Consider the following 20019-nt stretch of genomic DNA (forward strand, 5'->3'; position numbering starts at 1 on the left):
AAACAGCTAACTTTATTCTTTATTTGATGATAACTTAAGCGGCTTTTAGTGACAAATTAAAAGTAAGACGACTGACCTTGTAACTAACCTAACCAAGTATAATTCACATGCAAAGATTAAAGAAAAATTTGATGTGACCAACATTGTTTAGGAGGATCTCTGTGAAACAGTCTCCTAGGCTACCTATCGTGACTATTGCTGTCTTCGTTGCCGATACGTAGAACTTCTGGAGACTTTGGTTCAACTGTCCAGGCGTAATTTCCATTCTTTTCTTTTTAGTCTTGCATCATTAGTTAAAAACGTTGTTTAAAGATGTTGCAAAGGTTGAACCAAATGTTTTCACACTTGCGCGTTTTCTGGAATGGCCACCTCGTTCACCTAAATGATTTCCCATCAGGTAATGGTATCAAAACAAGACACTCAAGTTTTCTCTCCAGTTATTTGAATATGAATGTTATTTTTTAAATCACCTATCCGCCAGCCAATAAGCGGGCGATAAAAGCAATATTTTCTACCAAATAGAAATGTCATAGTTTAAGCTTTGTCTCGGTGAGGTCTTGTTTTATATAAGATCTTATCAACAAAACGTGCAAACGATTCCATAGCTAGGAATATTTAACAAATATTCACCGAAGTGGAGGTGAATGATGATGGATTTTTACCGAGTTTCGAAGAGGCAAGGTTAATATTCACTGCTTTCACCTACACTGAAGTGAATAATTGTCTTAGCATATACCACAAAGATACTAAAACAGGTTTATTTCTTTCAGTATACGGGAAAATTGTCGGATGAGGTACTTAAGATGTTTCATTTCGTTTTTGTTTTTTCTTTTTTTGGCCCGCCTCGATTCGGAATCATTAGAGGGAAGGAATATGCCCGGTTCTAATTAAGTATAAAGTTGGTGCGATGAAAGTTATCGAGCATCAAAGCTGTGAAATCTTCCAAAACGGCTCTTCAGTGATAACGAAATTTTTAACTCAGTCGAGAACAAAAACTTGATGTCCTGAAATCATACCAAGCATCTATATTTTGCTATGCAACCTTAATTCCATTAGTCCTAAGGTAAAGGAACATTGTTTTCCTTTCTAACTGCCATATAACAGCTGCTGCTTATGTTTTGAGAATTTAGGAGTATATCAAGACAGTATTAGATTTAAATTTCAAGTTTTCGTCACCTGTCTGCCCTACGGTGTAATGATAACTCGGAGAGAAGTTACAATGTGAGCTCATCTAGAAGTCATACAGTAAACTCAATTCCCTTTAAGAGGTGTTAGGGAACTGTTAGTGTCACCATTCATGCCAGAAACAGCTCGTTCTCTCTGATGTCGCTCAAGCATTTTCGTACGTTTTTCCTGCCAGTCCCGGCGGAAATTATTTAGCTCTTCGTCCATCTTCATGATTTCCATGCTGTGTTTGGAGACAAGTTGCTCAGAAGGTGCATGACCAAATGACAGCCTTGGGGTCGGGTGGGTCCCTAAGTCCTCCAGTACAATGGCTGTGGGTGCTGTGATGGAGCTTGCTGATGGTAGAGAGAAAGAATATGTTTTAATATTTTTACCACAATTGGCAGTGATGTCGCATTCTAATTGGCCAATTTGGCGTTGTCGATGAGAGTACAGAGAAATCTGCTCGCGTCAGCGTCTCACGCAATGGTCACGCATTGAAAGGATCTTTTAGTTTGACGTCGATATTGTGGTAAAAAACAATCAACTGTGGTTAAGCGTGGTCTGTCCTTTCATCGACAAAGACAAATTTGTAACGGACTCACGAGGCGCACAGCAATTTGACTACTGTGTAGAAGAATAGTGTTGTCGATAAGACAACAGATCACGCTGAACTACTGTCGATTTGTTAATTTGCTGCTCAATATTTATATAAATTCTCCCTTGTGTCGTTCAAAGTGGTTAAGCTGGATCGGACCAGAAGAGACAACAGAACGAGATTTTTCCTTACCTCCGCTTTTCCCGTTGTTTTTCATTTTGTTTTTCTTGTATGCTTCCCAGCCAATCCCTGCGGCCATGAGCACCACAAACAAGGCCAGCCCACCATATACTGTAATGCTGAATATTCCTCCGCTTCCAAAGTAATCTTCTGCAACGCTTATCTTTTCCTTTTGAACAAGAAAAGTACCTCATTAGTTGCCAGTACTGTCACCAAGGTTTATTACACTACCCAAAGGCGTGCAGTACTCTTTTCATTGAAATAATAAGTTTTAGCGTAAGGGCTGTAGCCTAGCGCGAGAGCTCTACTAGGGAATATTGGCCTGAGGTCGTGGCAGTATACGGACCGAGCACGGCGAGGTCTGTACAAAAACAAGCGAGAGCCAATATTCCCCGGTACGGTTTTAATAAGCGAGGTTAGTGAGTAGTTTATTAAATGGTACCTAGACCAAACCTATTTGTGTGGAATTTGCTGACTTTCGAGTACAAAATTTCACGACTTGTAGCCGTTTCCTTGGAATCGATCCATGTGGCGAAATCCCGACCAAGTAGGAACCAATCAAGACGTATGGATTTACCTCAAGACTTCCTTGCCATATAATAATCTCTTTTGTTTAAAATATAGTTGCCGCTTCCTTTGTCAAACCTACCTGTGTGGTTCCGGTATTTTCGGCCAGAATGTAGTAAAGCCACTGCTCTTCCGTTTGAACGTATTCATTGAAGCATTTCAAAAAATCTGTCGAGTTGCGTGCAAGGATCGCTCCATATGAAACGTGACTCGTTAGAATGTTTCCAACCTGTAGGACAGTGATCATATGTAAAAGTTTTGGTTCGATCACGGCAGAATAAGCCTGCCTTATTTTTGGGAGGAACTATCTTGCAATTTTGCAGCGAAACAAGAAAACGAATTGCCTAAAATCAACTCAAATTTCAGGGGTGTCTCTAAACCTCTACGCAGATGTATTAAAAATTTTGTAGAAAGATCGGAATTTAATAACGAAGTGGGGGATTAGCAAACTCTTTTTCGTGTGAGTTAAAGAACGCATAAGGCTGAAAATTAAATGCGCTAATTTTAAGAGACTGTAGCGTTGCCACGTTAACCAATGATGTAAAAAAAATCAAAACTTTAATCAAGCAAAAATTTGGCATTTCCCTAAATTTTTTTCGAGGAAATGGACCTCAAATTATGGTAGGATTGAGGAATCAGAGTTGGTGTTAACTTAAAACGACACAGATTTGAACCACCGAATCCTCACCGTTTTCACGATGGCCACTGGGATTGTTCATATCCTACTTTACAGGATGGAAATAACGAAAGACAAGACAGCAGACAAGAGACAACAGACAGAGAATTCGTATGCACTACTGATTTACCTGAATATTGTGTTGAGTGAGGGCATTTATGTGATGCTTGAGTCCGTGTACGTCCACCAATGCACCTTCCACTCGACGGTCCAGCACATATTGAAACACTTGGTCGCTGTTACTCAGAGCTACATAAGTAACAAAGTCACAATGCAGTTACAATTCACCTTTTAGGCTTTTGAGTTCACGTGTAGTGTCACGTGACTTTTGATGTAAACAAACCGCGAAAGTCAACCTCCCACTATCCGTGTACTTTTTTGTATCATATGTTTGATTATTTAGTACCTTAAGAAATGTTTACAAAACAGTGTGGAGAGAATGAATACCGATGTCAGGGATGTTAGGGTCTAAAGAGTTAACTAAGTCATCTTCGTGTGTCAACCATTAAGTCTGTAATCAAATACCACATGACTTTCACTAAGATGAAATTTTAAGTCCAGATGATGTCGAAATGTTAACTGACGAATAAGTGCAATAGAGTCATGGAACACTCATTGTTTAAGCCATAAATAACGCATTTCATTTTCTGTATTCAGATTTCTACTCTTCTGTTACATATCTATCAACAACATGTGTTTACATGAATCAGGCCGAACTTCTAAACAATTTTAGTGCTGATTACGTCCCTCTCGGCCAACTGAAGCCACAATACAGTTTGCTTTCTTCTTCTACAGTAATAGCAGTATCAATTTTTCATTAAACTTCAGTGTTACGCCATTAGCTTGACTAGCCATTTATATGCAAAAATTAACTAATGTCCAATACTTTGGACAACACTCGGATCTACACCACGTCCTTACCAATAAAATAAATACATAACTTGCATATTGTGCTAATAGTTATCGAGACTACTGGGATACTGTAGACTTAGCTGTTTTTTTAAAACATTTCGTTCATAACAGCGTTTACATCAATTTTGAGTCGTTTGAAACTATACTACTGTATCGAGAGAGTAAAAATACGCATAGTCTTCTTAGCTACAACTAAGCCTTCGAAGAAAATAAATTTCACAGTCTTAACATCTTTTTCAGAGCTTTCCTAAACCCTTTTTTTCTCACAGAATAGATTATAGGATTGCAAAGCATGCTGAAGGAATATATGTAATGTATTGATAGAGTGGTCTTCGCTGCAGTCCGCCCACCAAGGGAACGGTACAAAGCCATGATCCATAGGGGAAGGTAACATAGAATAAAAGTTCCAATTATAATCATGACATCTCGGGCGGCTTTTCCCTCTCCAAGCAGCTTAGCAAGTAACATCACAGTTTCTCCTGGCTTTTCTCTTTGTTTGGGTACCCAATTTTTGGCCGGGGCTTGTAAATTGTGGCAATTTGAAGGACTGCCATTCATTGGCATTTCTCGTTCCTTTGCCTGCTCATCTTGGAATGTTCTTCGATTGATGTGCGGTGTTAGGCAATCTTCTTCGCGTAGATGCACAGGCAATGCCTTTGCTTAAGTGACTGAGTGACTGACTACTTCAAAATCACATTCGGGGTAAGCCTTTTTTTTCTGGATTAGAATTTTGATTTTGTGCTCTCCTGGAGATGGTCTTTCTCTTTGGGATCGATTGACGTCAGTTGCTACGCCAACAGTATTTTTAGTTGTGATTTTGTAAACAGTTCATCTCACAGTTTTTCTTTCCTTTCTGAGACTCTGACTCTTCATACCACCCACCTGTAATCCATCATTATCTTGTAGAGTGCCAAAACTCTGAGGTTGTTGTGACGACTGGTCTTTTTGAGCAAAGACCATCTCGATAGTTATTTCATCAAATTTGTCGTGTTCGCGTTCTGCCACAGCATGACTATGGGTTTGTTGATGGTGCCTCTGAAATATCTTTGCTTTGGAGCATCCAATTTCTACTGCTTCATTGCAATTGTTGCTCTGGCCATTGAAAAAGGACTGATTTTTTGGCGCATCTATTAGACTATGTAAATGTTTTGGTGACGAGTGCGATCGGACTTCATGGAATCGGTGCTGGGAACCATCATTGGATCGGTATTGGGCTGTAAATACTTCTCCTACCTGGTGTGCTTGCAAAAGAGTTGTTTCTGCAGGATAAGGTCGATATAGGTCATTTCCTTCATCTTGCATTTGAGAAGGGAGAAAGCTCTTACCAGTCACATTCTGTATTTGAGACAAAGGCCTATGTTCTTCGCCCTTGGTATCATCTGGACTCTTGCATTTCCTTGTGTGTTGTTGATTGGGATTCTGAGATTGGTTATTACTGAAGCATGATTGCTGCCCGGTCAACTCATCTGCCGTCTTGTTTTCTATGCTGGATAGGCCACTTACAACTTTGAAACTGCTTTGAATCTGACAGACGACTTTGAGAACCTTGTAGTTTAGGAAGCTTATTAAGATCAGTGGAATGAGAAAAGAAGATATCAGCAAAGGAAAAGTTGTGTGTCTGTCCCAATACTGCTCGCAAGTGAATATTCCTGGGTTGTAGGTAAAGTCTCCCCATCCGATGAACGGACCTTGGGATATAGCCGCCGGTAAAAACCATAACAAAGTTAGATAGAGAAATATTCTCATCTTGGTGAAGTTGTCAATGTAGGTTAATGGCTGCCTGACGATGGCAGTGTATCTTTCATGAGATATCGCACAAAGATGGAACACCGTAGTTAAGTGAAGAAGTCTGGCAATAAACGCGTTTCCAAGGCACCAAGTGGTTCCAAAAGGCCATTGCTCAAGAGCATTGGTGGCGGCGCGATTGCTGACCACCAGTATGGCAAAGAGCAAATCTGAAAGTGCTAAGCTGGCCAACAAAATGTATCTTTTTTTGTGAAAACGGTTGTAGATTGCTACCACAAGTAAGACGAAGAGATTTCCTACAAACGCCACTATTGCATTTAAACCATAGATGATCGCAAACAAGATCATTATTTCGATACAAACGGCACGCCAATATATGTTTTAGGTTCCCAGACAATGTCTCGTTCGATGCACTGCTTGTTTTTTCATCATTTCTGAAACAATGCCCAACAGCAAACATGAATGATTGGTTGAACCCGAACAGTTGAAACACCTTTTTCCTTCCTATTCACTTAGAAAGGAAGGATACCAACAACGTAACAACAGCTTTGCGCAAATCTGGTTCAAAGATTTATTTTGATTTCGTTCATCCTGTATGGATCCTAACAATTACCGACCTATATCCTTGCTTAGTACACCAGGAAAGCTTCTTGAGAAGGTAGTGTGTGACTCACTTGATGATCACATGTTATCCAATGGCATTCTCACAGATAGACAATGGGGATTTAGGAGGGGCTATTCAACGGAGAGCCTCCTCCTTCATCTCACTGAGTCCTGGGGGAGTGCCCTGGATAGAGGCCATAAGGTTGGAGTCTTATTCATTGATTTCCGCAAAGCTTTTGATTGTGTCAACCACAGTATTCTTACTGAGAAACTCAAGGCTGTTGGCTTGGCAGGTGATATGTGGAAATGGATCAATGACTATCTCTCCAACCGTGTACAAGGGACTAGTGTAAGTGGGTCTAGATCTGATAGAATCCCCATTAGAGCTGGGGTCCCTCAGGGATCCTTACTAGGACCAAGATTGTTTGCATCTTATGTTAATGACCTCCCTGAATCTATTACCAGTGGAGAAGTCTATATGTATGCTGATGACACAACAATATATGTAGTAGGGAATACTGTTGATGAAATAACAACAGGGTTACAGGCTGTTTTGGACCAGGTTAATTCCTGGTGTCTTAGTAACAGATTGATTCTACATGAAGGTAAATCCGAGGCAATGGTCTTAAGTACTACCCCCTTCATAGGTCCTTTGAAACAGCTGAAGTGGGGTATGGACACCATTCGGTATGTGTCCTCCACCAATTGCCTTGGGGTTACAATTGATGATAAACTCTCTTGGTCTCAGCATGTTGCATTGGCTAGATCTGCATTTAATGCCAAAGTTAAAATGTTGAGACGTATAAATTTCCTATGTACATCTATCTTGGAGACTTTTTACTATAGGATAGTTATACCAAGTGTTCTATATGGAATTGCAATTTGGGGGTCTGGATCCAAGCTTAAAGATCTAGAAATGATTCACATCAGGGCTGCCAGGCTAATTCATAAGATACCAAATAGTTTTGGGGATAATGATGTACTTTCTAAGGTTGGCTGGATGCCTTTAGAGTATTTTTATAAGCTACGTATCTTAACTATTACATATAATGCTTATTATAATTTAGGGTTGCGGGAAATTAATTGTTTGGTGACCAAGAACTCTAACAGTTATAACCTAAGGAAATCCCTGAATGTTGTACTTAATAGGCCCAAAACCGAATTGGGTCGTAGGTCCTTTGCTCATAGATCTGCAGTAGCATGGAATGCACTTCCCGATAATGTTAAAGATTCTCCAAATTTATCTATTTTTAAATATAACTTAAAACAATCCAAGCAAACTGTTATGAATATTAATTTTGAAAAGGGAGGTAATGTTATACAAAACATGAAACCAAATTTTCACTATTACTAAAACTTTATGGTTTACTTGATTTATTCAACTTATAAATTTTATCATATCTGTATTTTATATAATTATAGACTAATTAGTTTAGGCAGGTCCACATCAGCTGTAAAGTTGCGCAAATTTTAACCTGCGTTATCAAATAAAGTTATGTATGTATGTATGTATGTATGTTCCTTTGTACTTTTTTCTTTTTTATACTCTGAGCTAACGTAACAAACAGTCACCATAGCAGTAACGCGATTTTTTTCGGTCTTACAGAGTGGAAAGAAAAGAGACAGAGATAAACTGAGATAGAAAGAGCCTAAGACCTATGCAAAACATGAATAGATGAGAAACTTTTAAAAAAATCGTCTGTGCGCTTTATTTTCGAGTTCATTATCTTAATTGATCTATTAAGAACAGTGATGTAATTTTCATTTGTTTCGGGTCATGGTGTCGTCAAGCCAGCGTTTCGGTCTCTGAATCTGATTCTTTTAAAGATCCTGATCACATCACCTGGAAATGTCATCAGCAGATAGTTCTAATATTCAGAGTTCTTTGGCGGAGAAAAAAATTAACGAAGTTTAATGAGGTAATTTTTGTCGCTTTATTGTTTCAACTGATTATTTCCGTCCTCTAACCCATACGCGTTAGTTTCATGACAAAGGTTCCAAACAAAAAACGAAAAGCAACTAAGTTATAGGTAAACTTATGAACGAATCAGAATAACACACGCACATGCTCCTTAACTGTTGCGGATGTAAAAACTAAGTGCGTCATCAAAGCATTTCTAACACAAATATAAAGGAGAAGGAAGGAATCGATTGAAGGCAGCTAGTATCTGTTAACACTAATTATTTGGAAAATATAAAAGAGCCGCAGCCAGGGTAAAACATGGTATTTTTTTAAGAACGATCTCCGGCCAGAACGATCACGTTAAGAAAGTACGAGCTTTCGACTGCCTGAACTGCAGTCTTCGACGAGTGAACCGTAAATGCGGAAAAAAATTTGAATTAAAATACGTGAACTTAATAATATAATAATAATAATGCAAATTATTTGAATGTTTGTTAAAATTAATGTTGTATCCCTCGATTAGACAGCGATCGTTCTTACGAAAAAAATTTGCCATTAATTATTTTGTTCTTAACACGCACGATTTCAGTTTCGTGACCTTTTACAACCGTCTCCTTGAAAACTGAAGGGGAAATTACAGGAGGTCTTTTAAGATTAGAGTTATGCAAAAGAATTTAAAAATGATAATAGAGAAATACAGAGATGTTTCAAAGCCCTATAAATCAGATAATTAACACTGTTGTTTACCTTCAACATTCGCAATTTCTCGAATTCCAAGCTTGTGTTCCTCGCTGTGATTAACGACTGAAATCTGCCATGAAAGTCAATTAGGGATAAATTAGTTTCATAAGTCTAACTTCACTAATTACCACAAGGCATAAAAACTTCATAAATGGTATTTTCTCCCAACTTATCTTATTCGACTTGTACATTCTTGCGGTCTCGTTTTTCGATGCATTGTGTAGTGAATAATCCAATTTTCATGACGTGGTCTCCCCTCTTATCAAAAAAATATCAATTAACAGTCTTCTTGATACTCAACGTATCAACCGTTGCTGCTTCATTCTAAAAACTTCACTATTCTTGATACCTTGGCTCACCACACAATCAGCCAGCAAACTAACTTTTCCAAAGCCTGGCTTCAGACCTTTTTATCGTGGTACTGTCCGTCTTGGAATCCGTTGGGTGTCGTTTCAAACTTAATGGTGCTTTCTATACCGATTTGCCCGACATTAGGCAGTTTCTTGAATACCTTTCTACCGCTACTATACAATTTATTTGATAAACAGTTGAATGTTATTTGGTGATCAGTTAGCATCCGGCAGTGTACTGGACAATTTTTACATTTGAACTTAGTATCAATAACAGAACTGACCCTGAAAGTTCCAGGTTGGTCATTAGTTTGTCATGAACTTCTGAGCAAAAAGTTGCCTACGTTTTTGTCACGTTTAAATAAAAAAACCCGTGGAGGTTGCAAAATGATAATACCAGTCTCTGAATCATTTTGAAGTAATCTAAAGTTTTTAAGAATGATGCATTTAACTGCGTGGTTGTGAGGGTGAAATTTGAGTGTGAATGGAATGCGATCGGTATTTTCCTTCTATTATGTTTGTAGGGCTGACTATCGATGAATTTATTGGACGCTCTATCTTTTCGCAACCTCCACTTATTTAATTCAAACGTGACTAAAACTTAGGTAACTTTTTGTACAAAAGTTCATTACAAAGCAATGACCAACCTCAATGGAACTTTCAAATGCGCACGCTCACGATGCAAAACTTGTCCTTTCATTCATAACGTTGAGAAAATATCAGGACCAAAGAAATCCATTAAGATCAAGATCACTGATCACTTCACGTGCTCCGCCGCCGATGTCAGCTATTGCATAACTTACATTTATTGCAAAAAGGTATACATTGGTGAAACAGGAAGACGACTTGATGACCGATTCTGAGAACACCACGACGTAGATAGGAACGACAAGGACGCATCCAAACCAATTGCAGACACTTTAATCTCCTTACTCATTCTAAGCAGCATATGGCAGTTTGCGGCCTTTCCTTACATCCAGGCAGTTCGGAAAGCCTCCAACTCTTTCACAAAATTAATATTTCAAATCGGCACTCTTAATCCCCACGGTATCAACGAACGCTTTTCATTCAACTAATTTATTCTTGTTTTTCTCGTCACTATGTTCCCACTAATAGCGTAGCTCCATTTTCCGCATATAAACCCACACACAACACACAATTTCTCCATTGGCTCTGACGAGAGGGTTTACGCCCAAAGCGTCAGCTTTGAAACTCTTTACGTTATCATCATTAATACCAAAACTATCTTGTTATACTCCAACACCGATGCAGCACCACAGTTTCTTTAGAAACTTCTCCCCTTTATTCTCTGTGTTTCAGTTATTAGGGAATGTGTCGTCAAAATCGGAAAGTCTGATCGAGGCAAAAATCCTCATTGGAAAGACTCAGGGTTCTTCTTCGTCTCACCCTCTTATCAAAAGCTTTTTAAACATCTCTATCTATAACCAATCTTTTCTCTTCACTATTATTGTAATTGAATAAAATCCATCTTAACACGAACTCTCTGTTGAGCTACAGTTTAATGCAGTCGTAGTAGTTGTAGACTTTATTTAACGAGGGTAACATTTGACAGTAATCAACCTGATTAGCTCATGGCTTTCGTGTTTAAATAAAGTTAATTCAATTTTTCTCCAGTTTTACCGAAGTATGATGAAGTAAGAAAGTAATTTGTACCATCTACAACGAATCAGCCTCTTCTTACCGAGGTCGAACTCAGTCCCAGTACTTACCGTGACCCCTCGAAGGTTGGTCCGTCCTAGCAGACTGACATTGGTCAATGCTGCTGTGATGATACTGATGAACATGGTAATGATGATAAGACCCGCTAACATCCATATCAGACCCAAAAGCTTCCCAGGAATTGTTTTGGGCGCCAAATCTCCATACCTAAAATATAGATTCATCATTACGCTTTACAATGTTTGTTTACCTGAAAATTACAGCGAATAATTAGCTATTATTTCAGGGGTCTCCATAAATTTTTCCATAAGAAGGTGCCATTGGCGCATGATGCGCAACTTTGCCCATAAAGGAGCCTTGAGGCGAAACCCAAGCACGAGCGCCTGCACGTAAGCTAAACCTGGGACTGCGGTAAGAAGTCTCATAGGTGGCGGTAGACCATTGGTAATAATTGACTTCTATTGAAACCCTGCACGTTTATTACTCAAACTCCATTTTGATATTTTTTAACTAACCATTGTATATCTGAGAGTAGTAACTCAATAATGTCGTTTAGCACGATGTGTTTTTTAATCCAGCAAACGAAATAGCAGTATTTAAAACGATTTTTCCACGGGTACTTTGCAATTAGCGTTAGGTAATTTCGTTTTATCGATTGTCGACTGAGTCAATAAATCCAATTTATACGACAACAAAACCGACAACAACTCTCCACTTGACTCTGATGATGACTGCCGCTCAGGTTATTAAAGCGTCAGTCACTATTACCGACAACAGTCCTTTTCAGGACTACTCTCACATAATTGGCCTCTGATAAGAGTTTCTGAGCGAATGTCAGAGCAAATATTTCGCTTTGACGAAGAGTTAACACTCTATAATAATAAATAACACAATAATTCTAGTTAATTTGAGTGTCCTTGTGACAAAATATTGTTGCAAGTATGCGGCATAAAATACCGGGCTCTAAGTGTAAGGGAGGAACATACTAACTAAACACATGAACTGATCCCAACGAGCGCGCTACTAATGTTCTTATAATAATATGTGCATACGGGGTTGTCAGTTACTTCGCGGCTTTCGAACATGTAACTGCTCGTTTTATGTTGGAGTATAAAAAAATTTTTTTTAACCTAAATTTATCGTTACAGTCCTCACATGCAGTGTCTTAGTATCGACTAATTAAGAAGAGTTTGGGAAGAAAGCGCATATTTTAACTCTTTTACTCTTAAGATTGAGCATTCTTATCATGGATATGTAAATATAATATTTCTTTATAATTTAGTATTATCAACTAAGTTGATAACGTAAATTGGTCATCGTTAAGAGTTTAAAAGCTGACTTTTCGAGCGTTAGCGCTTCGTCAGAGCGATTGGAGGAATTGTGGGTTGTGTTTGGGTTTACATGCAGAAAATGGAGCTACGTTATTGGTGGGAATATGGTGACGAGAAAACAAGAATAAATTAATTGAATGAAAAGCGCTCGTTGATGCCGTAATTTAAAGTGGTTTCACAATCACTTAACTGTAAAATCCATAGTCTTGAAAGTGAGATATTTCAGTTGCAAAACAACTTTGCTGGCGAAACATTATAAACTCTTCGTTAACCCACAGCATTTTTGCATGATTCACGAGCCATGATTTGATGTTGGATTCTTCGCCTACTTTGTTTTAATGAGAGAGAAGCTATTAGGGTTTTATTTGCTTCGGGGAAAATCCTGATTATTTATTTAATCTATCCAAGAGATTAAGAACTGTCTAGAATCTCTTGATCGATCTTGATACGAAATATTGGACCAACGTCGATGGTAAATTAAAAGCGTTTCCTCTCTAAGCGCCATCCAATATGCACTGTCATTATTTTATGGTATGCTTGAGACAGGTTTTTCATCATTCAGGTGCCCGGAAATTATATGGGTGTTGCTTATTGAGCGATCAAACCCGGATATACATAGCCGGAGAAAAGAGCAAATAAGCGATATTGTTTAATTATTTACCGAGTGTTATAGTCTGCTGTAAGTCTATTATGTTGCTGTACATAGAGAAAAACTTTTTGTTTTGGTTTCGTTTTAGGCGTACTCAATCATTTTCACCACGATTTTTGACTTCACATTGAAAATTACGCTCACATTGTTCAATATAAAGCACAGAAAAGATAAACAGCGTCATTTCTATTTCAAATTGGCCGTTCAGTATTAATTTTTGCAAACTGAACATAGTCAGCTCGAAACATTCGCGTAGTAGTAACAACAGTTTAAGATTTGCCAGTAATAACCTTCTCACTGCATGTTTACGGTTCTTAGGATAAGGAGAAAAAACAAGATTCATTGCTGTAGGCGAGTTGCTTGGTTGCATCAGTTTTACCCTACACTGCTTTAAAATGGCCATAAACATATCTTCTGAGCTTCAGTACAAAATATAAGGCAAAACGCTGTGACAGACATGACCAAACCATGTCGTAAAAGTACGACTGTTTGACACTGTTTCCTTCGACCAAAAACAGCCACAGAAGTGACGAGAAGTGACCGTTAAGTCTAAATGTTCAAGTTTAATAAATAATTTATGTGGTGCAAATATTTATTAGCTGAGCAACTTCTTATTACAGAATTACTTTTTCAAGCTATGTTGAGATGGCCCACCGAAAAAAAGCATCTGTGGTATGTAAGCTTATAACCGTAACTCTTCAGTCACCAACATCAATTGGCGGATTCTCAATACTGTTCTGTATACATTTCCTCAGATATTGTAAAAGAGTATTAGGAGAAGAGCTTCTTAGGGTGATGATCATTTCCTTTATTCTCAAGACTTGAGCTAGACTCAGCAGTGATACTGTGGGGAGACATTAGATGCTTATTACTGTTAGGATTAAAATACTTATACTATTTTCTAGCGGTACATCTGTCTCACTGTGGCCTTGACTGTTTCTCTCAGTTCTGTGATCTTCCAGCAGTACACAACTGGATTAAGCGTAGAATTCAAAAAAGAAAGTGTAAATGTCATTACCCACGCAAGCAGAAGATTCGGTGCCCTGGTTTCTCCAGGGTGAATCACAACCAAACCTGTAACTATGCCTGCTGGGAGATAACACACAACTAATGTAAAATATACCCACAATGCACTGGACACTGTTTTTCTGTATCGCGCGATGTTTAATGGTGCAGCTCTGCCAGGAACACTGCCTTGTAATTGAACTTGATGATGAAGGAGCTTTTGATATATCTTTGCGTAACAGCAAGTTGAAACTGTCAAACCTAATGTGAAAGCCGCAACGCTATAATATCCAATGATATCAAAAGTCCAGTATACCGAGGCTGATGCACAAATACTTGCGGTCCAAAGACAGAGAACGGCCAACGCCACGCGTTTAGAAGTGACTATTTGTCTGTACCTCACACCCAGTGACAGGGCAAACAACCTGTCCACACTTATTGCGGTCATCGTTAGTAAAGATACTACACAGGAAAGCATTTCGACAACAGCCGAGAGGTGAACCAACGGAAAACACACTTTCCAGTTCCCATAATGTACCGACATTAAGTATGCGACAAATACTGGCTCCAAAACAAACCCAACACACAAGTCAGCAATCGCTAAGGAGCGTAACAAGATCTTAGAGGGTGGATGAAGGGATGAGCTCTTGTGTAAGGCAATAAGTATCAATATATTACTTGACGTTGAAGTTATGAAGAGGAAAATATTGGCAGCCACAAGAAACCAAAATGAAAATGTTCCTGTTAGAAACGTTTGACAAAAGAACAGAGCATCTTCAATGTTATCCGCCATTTTAGTTGTCATTGCTCAACTTTTACTAACGAGTGCTCTTCAAGTGTTATAAGGACCAGTCAGGGTGAAGGTTCCTAACGGATTCGTCTCTGCCAGGTGATGAAGATGAAAGCAAAGTTCTTTCCTGTCAGCAAATTTTAAGTTCGTGGGCGTCGAGTCATTAAATATGTATATATGAAATAGATTGATGACCTTTATTGTTGTTTCCTGTCATCTCTAAGATGCATGCTGGAGGCTATTACAAGAAAGAATAACATTTAGAGAAAGTAAAATTGTAATAACTTCTATACAATATTGATTTTCTTTTGCCTTTATACATATATGTTCCTTGAGGTGTGTGTGGGTTATTTAAGTCAGCCTTGAAACAAACCAACCTATACTGAATTTGCTTTGTTAGCAAAAAAAAAAAAAACCGAATTCTCGTTGTCATTTAGCCACAATTCGCTTAAAATGTGTCTTATCAAGGATGGAAAGACAAAAATAAACCAAAAACTATTGGCTTTTTATCAGTATCAGAAATAAAACATCTGCTGTTGTCAAGACCTTTCTCGTTTCAAAGTACCGAGTAATGTATTATTTTCATTTCTGTTATGTGAACTTTACGCAAAAGTGACTGAATGTCAACAAGGTGGTAGAATTTAAACTCCTTCTACTCTGTGCCTACACAAACTTTCCTCTCTGTCACCCGGTAATTAACAAGCTGTTGGTGACCAAAACATCCTTACACATCCAAAGAAAATGATTATAATTGTCTCTGAGCCATTTCCAATGATTTCAAGTTTCGCGTTGCGACATTCAGCCAAGGGTCGATAGTTTAAGCATATGTGTTTTTAAATAAAAGAGCATAATCCCTTCAAACAAAAGATATGGCCACAAATAGTGCACTCGTAAGCTTAATGTTAAATCCGAAACAAACCCAAAGTTTCAGATGATGATGACGGTCATCAAACTGTTAACCGATAGGAAGTATGGTCTATTGCTTAAATAAATAGAGATTATTCCATGGAAAGGGCGGACGAACGATTTTTATTCACGAGTTGCAATGCATCAAAAAAACGAACAAGTGAGCGAAGCTCACTTTATCGTTTTGAAAATATTTCGAATCGTTTTAATGAAATACTGACGACATAGGAAGAATATGTATAAAGACAAAAGAAAATCAATATTTGTACAAAAGCTATTACAATTTTACTTTCTTTAGATGTTATTCTTTCTTGTAATAGCCTCCAGCATGCATCTTAGAGATGACAGAAAACAAAAATAAAGGTTATCAATCTATTTCATACATACATATTCAGTGACTCGACGCCCACGAATTAAAATGTGCTGACAGGAAAGAACTTTGCTTTTATCTTCATCACCTTGCAGAGACGAATCCGTTAGGAACCTTCACCCTGACTGGTCCTTATAACACTTGAAGAGCACTCGTTAGTAAAAGTTGAGCAATGACAACTAAAATGGTGGATAACATTGAAGATGCTCTGTTCTTTTGTCAAACGTTTCAAGCAGGAACATTTTCATTATAGTTTCTTGTAGCTGCATGCCAATATTTTCCTCTTCATAACTTCAACATATAAAATCTTGTTACGTTCCTTGGCGATTTCTGATTTGTTGTGTTTTGTGGTTGAGATGCACAAGAGGTATAAGGTCTAAGGAGATAGAAAGTACTTTTTTGCAGTAATGGCACAAGACTCGCACAATACCTCAGCCATTTTATCATCATGACATAGCAGTACTTCAACTGTATGCATTTCGTCTGCTGAGCGGCAAGAGTCTTAAATTTGCTCAGCTGAGGGCGTTATCACTCGGTTCACTCAGAATGTAGCTCCTTGCATCTTAACAATACAACTTACTCCCAATGTTAGCTCTCACTTATGCCAGCATGAGGGTTACGAGATTTGTTGACGGCTGACTTACTTGTAGATGAGCGTGTAACTATAAATGGCCATCAAACGCTAAAAGAAATTTGGCTCCTAACTAACTTTACTCAAGTAGCTTTTCCTCTCGTGTCAAGCCATAGTTTTATCAAGTAATCTTATGTTTTAGGCATGGATGATGTGGTATACATGTTTGGGCTTCTGTTATGGAGAGTGCGTTGTGTTACGGAATTACTAAATATAGAATTGAAGAAGTTTCTAGAACGCTTAGTCATGCTGACTCATTGAGAACTCTTAATGGAACTTCCTAGAACCCTTAGTCAGCATAATTTCTTATTATGTAATAGCAATGTAATGTTATTAAAAATAGTTGTATTACAGATCTCTGGAATGTTCTAGAACTTTTTGTAAAACATGTATATGGAGTCGCGATTAGTTAAAGTTAGCCTTTTCTTGAGTGAGCCTTTCTTTGAGAGCCATGCAAATGCAGATATGCAAAGCACAATGGATTCGCAATAAAACTGTTTTTTGGTTTAGTCAAAATATATTTCGTGTTCTCCAAACTTTAGCGCAGGTCATCAATCCGTTGTAATTGAGCTTGCAACTATAAACGGCCTTCAAACGCAAGGAAACTACATGATGGTGTTTCAGCGAAAGAACGGTTCGCGGATTAAAAAAAAATCGCCTTCTCACGATTTAACTGCGTAGTGTAACAACTAACAAAACAAAGGTTCTTAGCTTTTCAATTGCTAACAATATTAATCCCGTCTTCCCGTTATTTTAAGTGCACCTGGTTGATTTGGACGAGGATTATCTATTCTGTTCGCACGAGTACTTACCCAACGGTTGTCATAGTTATGAAAGCCCACCAGAATCCTTCAAACACACCATGGGAAAATGACTCAGGAAATTGCTCTGTATTCTCCTTCCGTTCCTGAGAGAGGAAAATGTGGTCAAACTTTTTATTCATAACGATGAAACTAAATATGTCTTCTTCAATTTAACGTTTGGACAAAATGTTCGTTTGCTTGAGTTGTACGTGGATTGTCAGTTGAACAAAAACCACCTCGTCCAGTAAACAAGAAGAGAATCGATATCTGAGGCGAAATAATAACGAAACATCGAGCCCTTGTTAGATGACCTTAAACAACTGAGTTTTGATTTGATTTTAAGTGAAAAATCAAAGTTTTGTACCAGAGCCAATGACCGAAAAAATCGATGATCCGGACAACCCCATGATATGGGTAGTGTTAGTGCGTCGTGCTGGGCCCACGCTTAATGGATCATCGAAAAAAAGGCAGCTTGATTCCAGTCACTTTCCACCCGCCCATTTTTTTAAGTGTCTACACTAAACCATGATCTTTAAAAGGCAACGGCGACGTTTTCTACCACCATGTCAGTTTTGCACGAATTATTCGGCTTATCAATCAAAGCAGTAGGACATATTGTTACTTACAAATAACCAGATAACCACTCCGGCAAGCGAGGCAGAAATGAGAATGAACACAAGGATGGGCCAGCCTTGAAGAACAGACAGCAATAACTGAGCCCCAGACACGTTTCCCTTGATAAGCACTGCAACTCCAGGGGACTCAAGCAACCCAGTGAACGAGAACTGACGAACAGTTCCTGCTCCAACCTCTGCCCCCACGGGTAAAATGAGATCAAAGTCTTCGGCGGCCAGAAGTTGATCTAAGCCAGCAGGACCTTCAGGGACCTGCGTGTAGTTCAGTGTTGTGCTGCTTTTACAACAACGTTCAAGGGCTTGGTCCAAGATTAATGGAAACATCCCTGATATAGACGCCGGTGCATCTACTTTTGATTTTAAGTTATCTTCCTGCTTGTCCCCAGATTTGTAAATATACGGCTCCTGGCCCCACCATAACACAGTCAGCCGCCCTCCTGTGCTGCACTTGTGGTCGACGGTGACAGCGTTCGCTAAGAAGACGTTGTCTATAAACAAGAATATCACTGCAATATGTTTCATCATTTTTCTCTCTCTGATCATGGCGTTGCGAACTCAATAAACACGTCTTTTGATTATTATTTCACAATAGGCGTGAAGGGAAAAATTCAATTGGAATGAGCGTTACCAACGAGTCCGATTATGTCTGAAAATGTCCTCTATTTTCTCTTGATATTTTCCTGTCTCTTTTATCACTTGACACGTACGGTAATTACTGTGTCGGAGTAAGTTCAATGGGATATCATGGCATTAAAACCTGTTCTTTTGATTTCTTCGCAGTTTTGTAGACAAGAAAAGAAGATGATCTATCTACCATCCTACTGTTGGATCGCATTTTCCAGTAGAGTTACAATGTATTTTTGGCGAGTGATTTGTATTCACTTACAGTCCTATACATCAAGAAATTGTGGCGAAAGTATCACTTTCTCCATTGGATAATAGTCTGCTTCATCATGAATTTTTCATAGCTGGTTATCATAGCGAGGAAAAGAAAAATCTAGCACACTGATACGTTTAACACTAACGGAGACATATTTTAAGCTATGCAAAATTTCAGCATGGTATCTTTAAGTTGTAGTATCTTTTCCACCTTTGACAACGAAAGTAGATGCAGTGTGATTCATATTTATATCAAATATAAACCTATATATTTTTTAGTTCTAAAAGTTGTTGTTGGGGAAGTCTTTTGGTATTGATAACATAACATAATCAGTGTATCTAAAGTCCTTCTTAGCAATGAATATCATTACAGACTGCGGCGTGTGTAATTGATTTGATTTGACAACATATTCAATAAGAAAAAAAAATATGGAAAAAAAAGCTGTTAAGTGTGTAATTAAGCTCAGCCTATTGCATACTTTGTTGAAAGAAAAAACCACAATTTTCTCTAATCAAGTCGACGTCTACATATGTTGATGGAGAGAAACTATTGTTTAAAATCTCACAACTACACAAAAAAACCCACTTAAAAATAGGAAATCAAAGGCTTGTACTAAATCAAGTGATGAAATGATCATTTTTTTATATTAAAAAAATGATACCTTGCGTCAGAAGTTCCAATTCTTCTCGAGAGGTGAAGGTGAAATTAAAATTGTTTGAAATTGTTGCAAATATTGTTATCCTTTAAAACACTACGAAAATACGAGAATGTATGGTTAAAACAAAGATAATATCTATTGATATGTTAAATGAAGGATTTGTTATTGTTTTAAACGAAAAACAGCTGTGAAGAGTAATTCATGTTCACATTTTCAAGTATTGGCGTTTACTCCAACTATA

The 20019-nt window shown here is 38.1% G+C and overlaps 2 protein-coding genes across 2 annotated transcripts; both read right to left on the minus strand.

Moving 5' to 3' along the window:
• Positions 1-11: 11 nt before the first annotated feature.
• On the minus strand, positions 12-19081 carry LOC131779933 (uncharacterized). Its single transcript, XM_059096545.2, has 8 exons — positions 18232-19081; positions 17615-17709; positions 11171-11327; positions 9097-9160; positions 3316-3434; positions 2592-2738; positions 1955-2111; positions 12-1520 (listed from the first exon to the last, which is right to left on the minus strand). The coding sequence occupies exons 1-8, from the start codon at positions 18781-18783 to the stop codon at positions 1252-1254; spliced, it is 1560 nt and encodes a 519-aa protein (XP_058952528.2). The 5' UTR covers positions 18784-19081; the 3' UTR covers positions 12-1251.
• On the minus strand, positions 13783-14997 carry LOC131779934 (melanocyte-stimulating hormone receptor-like). The gene has a single exon (XM_059096546.2). It carries the CDS (start codon positions 14908-14910, stop codon positions 14002-14004), a length of 909 nt encoding a protein of 302 aa, XP_058952529.2. The 5' UTR covers positions 14911-14997; the 3' UTR covers positions 13783-14001.
• Positions 19082-20019: the final 938 nt, after the last annotated feature.

The sequence above is a fragment of the Pocillopora verrucosa genome, chromosome 8, assembly GCF_036669915.1.
Source record: "Pocillopora verrucosa isolate sample1 chromosome 8, ASM3666991v2, whole genome shotgun sequence".
NCBI classification, from domain to species: Eukaryota; Metazoa; Cnidaria; class Anthozoa; order Scleractinia; family Pocilloporidae; genus Pocillopora; species Pocillopora verrucosa.

Coding starts and splice junctions, on each gene's coding strand:
- LOC131779934 (XM_059096546.2), bottom strand. CDS start 14,910: ATGACAACTAAAATGGCGGATAACATTGAAGATGCTCTGTTCTTTTGT.
- LOC131779933 (XM_059096545.2), bottom strand. CDS start 18,783: ATGATCAGAGAGAGAAAAATGATGAAACATATTGCAGTGATATTCTTG. Junction 11,328..17,614: donor ATAACTATGACAACCGTTGG/GTAAGTACTCGT, acceptor TCTATATTTTAG/GTATGGAGATTTGGCGCCCA. Junction 3,435..9,096: donor AGAAATTGCGAATGTTGAAG/GTAAACAACAGT, acceptor TTACTTATGTAG/CTCTGAGTAACAGCGACCAA.